General features: G+C 45.7%; 1 protein-coding gene across 1 annotated transcript; it reads right to left on the reverse strand.

Annotated features, from left to right (window-relative positions):
- Window positions 1–314: 314 nt before the first annotated feature.
- LOC132991541 (uncharacterized protein F54H12.2-like) lies at window positions 315–1295 on the reverse strand. Its single transcript, XM_061060315.1, has one exon. It carries the CDS (start codon window positions 1293–1295, stop codon window positions 315–317), a length of 981 nt encoding a protein of 326 aa, XP_060916298.1.
- Window positions 1296–1546: the final 251 nt, after the last annotated feature.

A 1546-nucleotide genomic window follows, 5' to 3' on the forward strand; every position in this document is an offset into this window, starting at 1 on the left:
AACTGCTAGGTCAAAGGTCACCACCCTTTTTAGCGTTATGCTGTGCGAGAAACAGAGAATAATATACATATCTATATAACGCAGACTTATACCGTATGGGAAAAATCTGTAGATAATAGGTAAGAGCGAAAATCCATCGAAAATGAAAGGTTATAAGAGAGAGCGTAAATATACCGGAACCTGTTCAGAAGACATCTGGAGACAACTTCTACTACGTGTCAGAACCCTGAAACGCTCTTACGATGTACATGAACCATCCCCGTAAGTTATATTTATTTTATTTATTTTTTTGCTAACACGTAATTGTGACATATTTATGATATAATGACATTTTTGCAGAAATCGTGAGAGACTATACTCTTGAAGAACTGGAGTTCGTCTTCGATCATTGTAAGTGTAGACTCGTAGCAGGCGTACACAATCAGTGTAGTGGTCTGAGGTAAAGGCACTCTGAATCTCATCTCCAGCCTTAAATTCCCGTTGGAGACGGGGGATAGGGCGTCAGCATCCTCCCCGGCGTTGAGATTAAAGACAAACAGAGAGTATCCTTGTTCAAACTCTCTCCTGTTGATGCTCAGAGGTAAATCCTTCAAGTGTCTCCCTGTAGCTGTAAACATGTTGTAAAACTCTCTGACAGACACACCGTTGTTAAATTGAGGCTGAAAAGCTTTGGCCGGCACCTGTCTTCCAGCCTGACACAAGGCCAGGTATTCCACATTGTTATGGATGAAATTGAAAGGAGACAGATCCCTGCTCCCCGTAAAAGCTTCGTGGTGTACCATGCCTATCACCACATACTTTGGCATAGTACCCAGAAAGAGGTTCTCCTGGTTGCATATCCTCGAGTTTTGCGGGATGGAGTAGGTTTTCACGTTCACCCGTGACAGAGGGTAGAGAGCGTTGCCCTTCATCAAGGCTGCAGCGTGACCCAAACGCACGGGCGGGGAAACGGTGACTTTTTTCATAAACAGAGCAGCCCCCAGTATTTTCAGATGGTAGGTGCTGTTGGCCGCCCCCATGAGACAAAAGGCGTCGGACGCTCTGGTCAGCTTAATTCTCAAGTCCACAGAGTTCAAAAGGAGCCTCTCGCTGAATAATATATCAGCGTGGAGAGGTCCCAACAGGTGGAGCTCTCTGGACTGCTCTGTAAATTCGGCTCTGTTGCGTAGACCGCGATTGGGACCATTGACGGTCACCACAGAGTCCATAGAGCCGGCGGTGTCTTTGTAAAACAGCCCTGAGCTAAACTGTGTTTGTAGAGTAGCTTCTGAAAAGTTGAGCAGGGCTTCAATCATAGCCCTGTAAGGATGAGTGGCACTAGACTGCGATATCAGTCTATCCCCCAGAATAATATCGCATTGGCTGAAGATTGTATTCAGAGGGTAATTGATTAACCCTACAGGGGCATCGGCCACTAGGTTTGTGCCGTCGGCGTTGGTAATTTGCACCCTGAGATGGAGCAAGGTGTCATTTAGATCCAAATATTTTTCACCGTCCCCTGGTATAAAAAACTCTATAGGTATCTGTAATGGCCAACAGAGGCATG

The sequence above is a fragment of the Labrus mixtus genome, chromosome 16, assembly GCF_963584025.1.
Source record: "Labrus mixtus chromosome 16, fLabMix1.1, whole genome shotgun sequence".
NCBI lineage: Eukaryota > Metazoa > Chordata > Actinopteri > Labriformes > Labridae > Labrus > Labrus mixtus.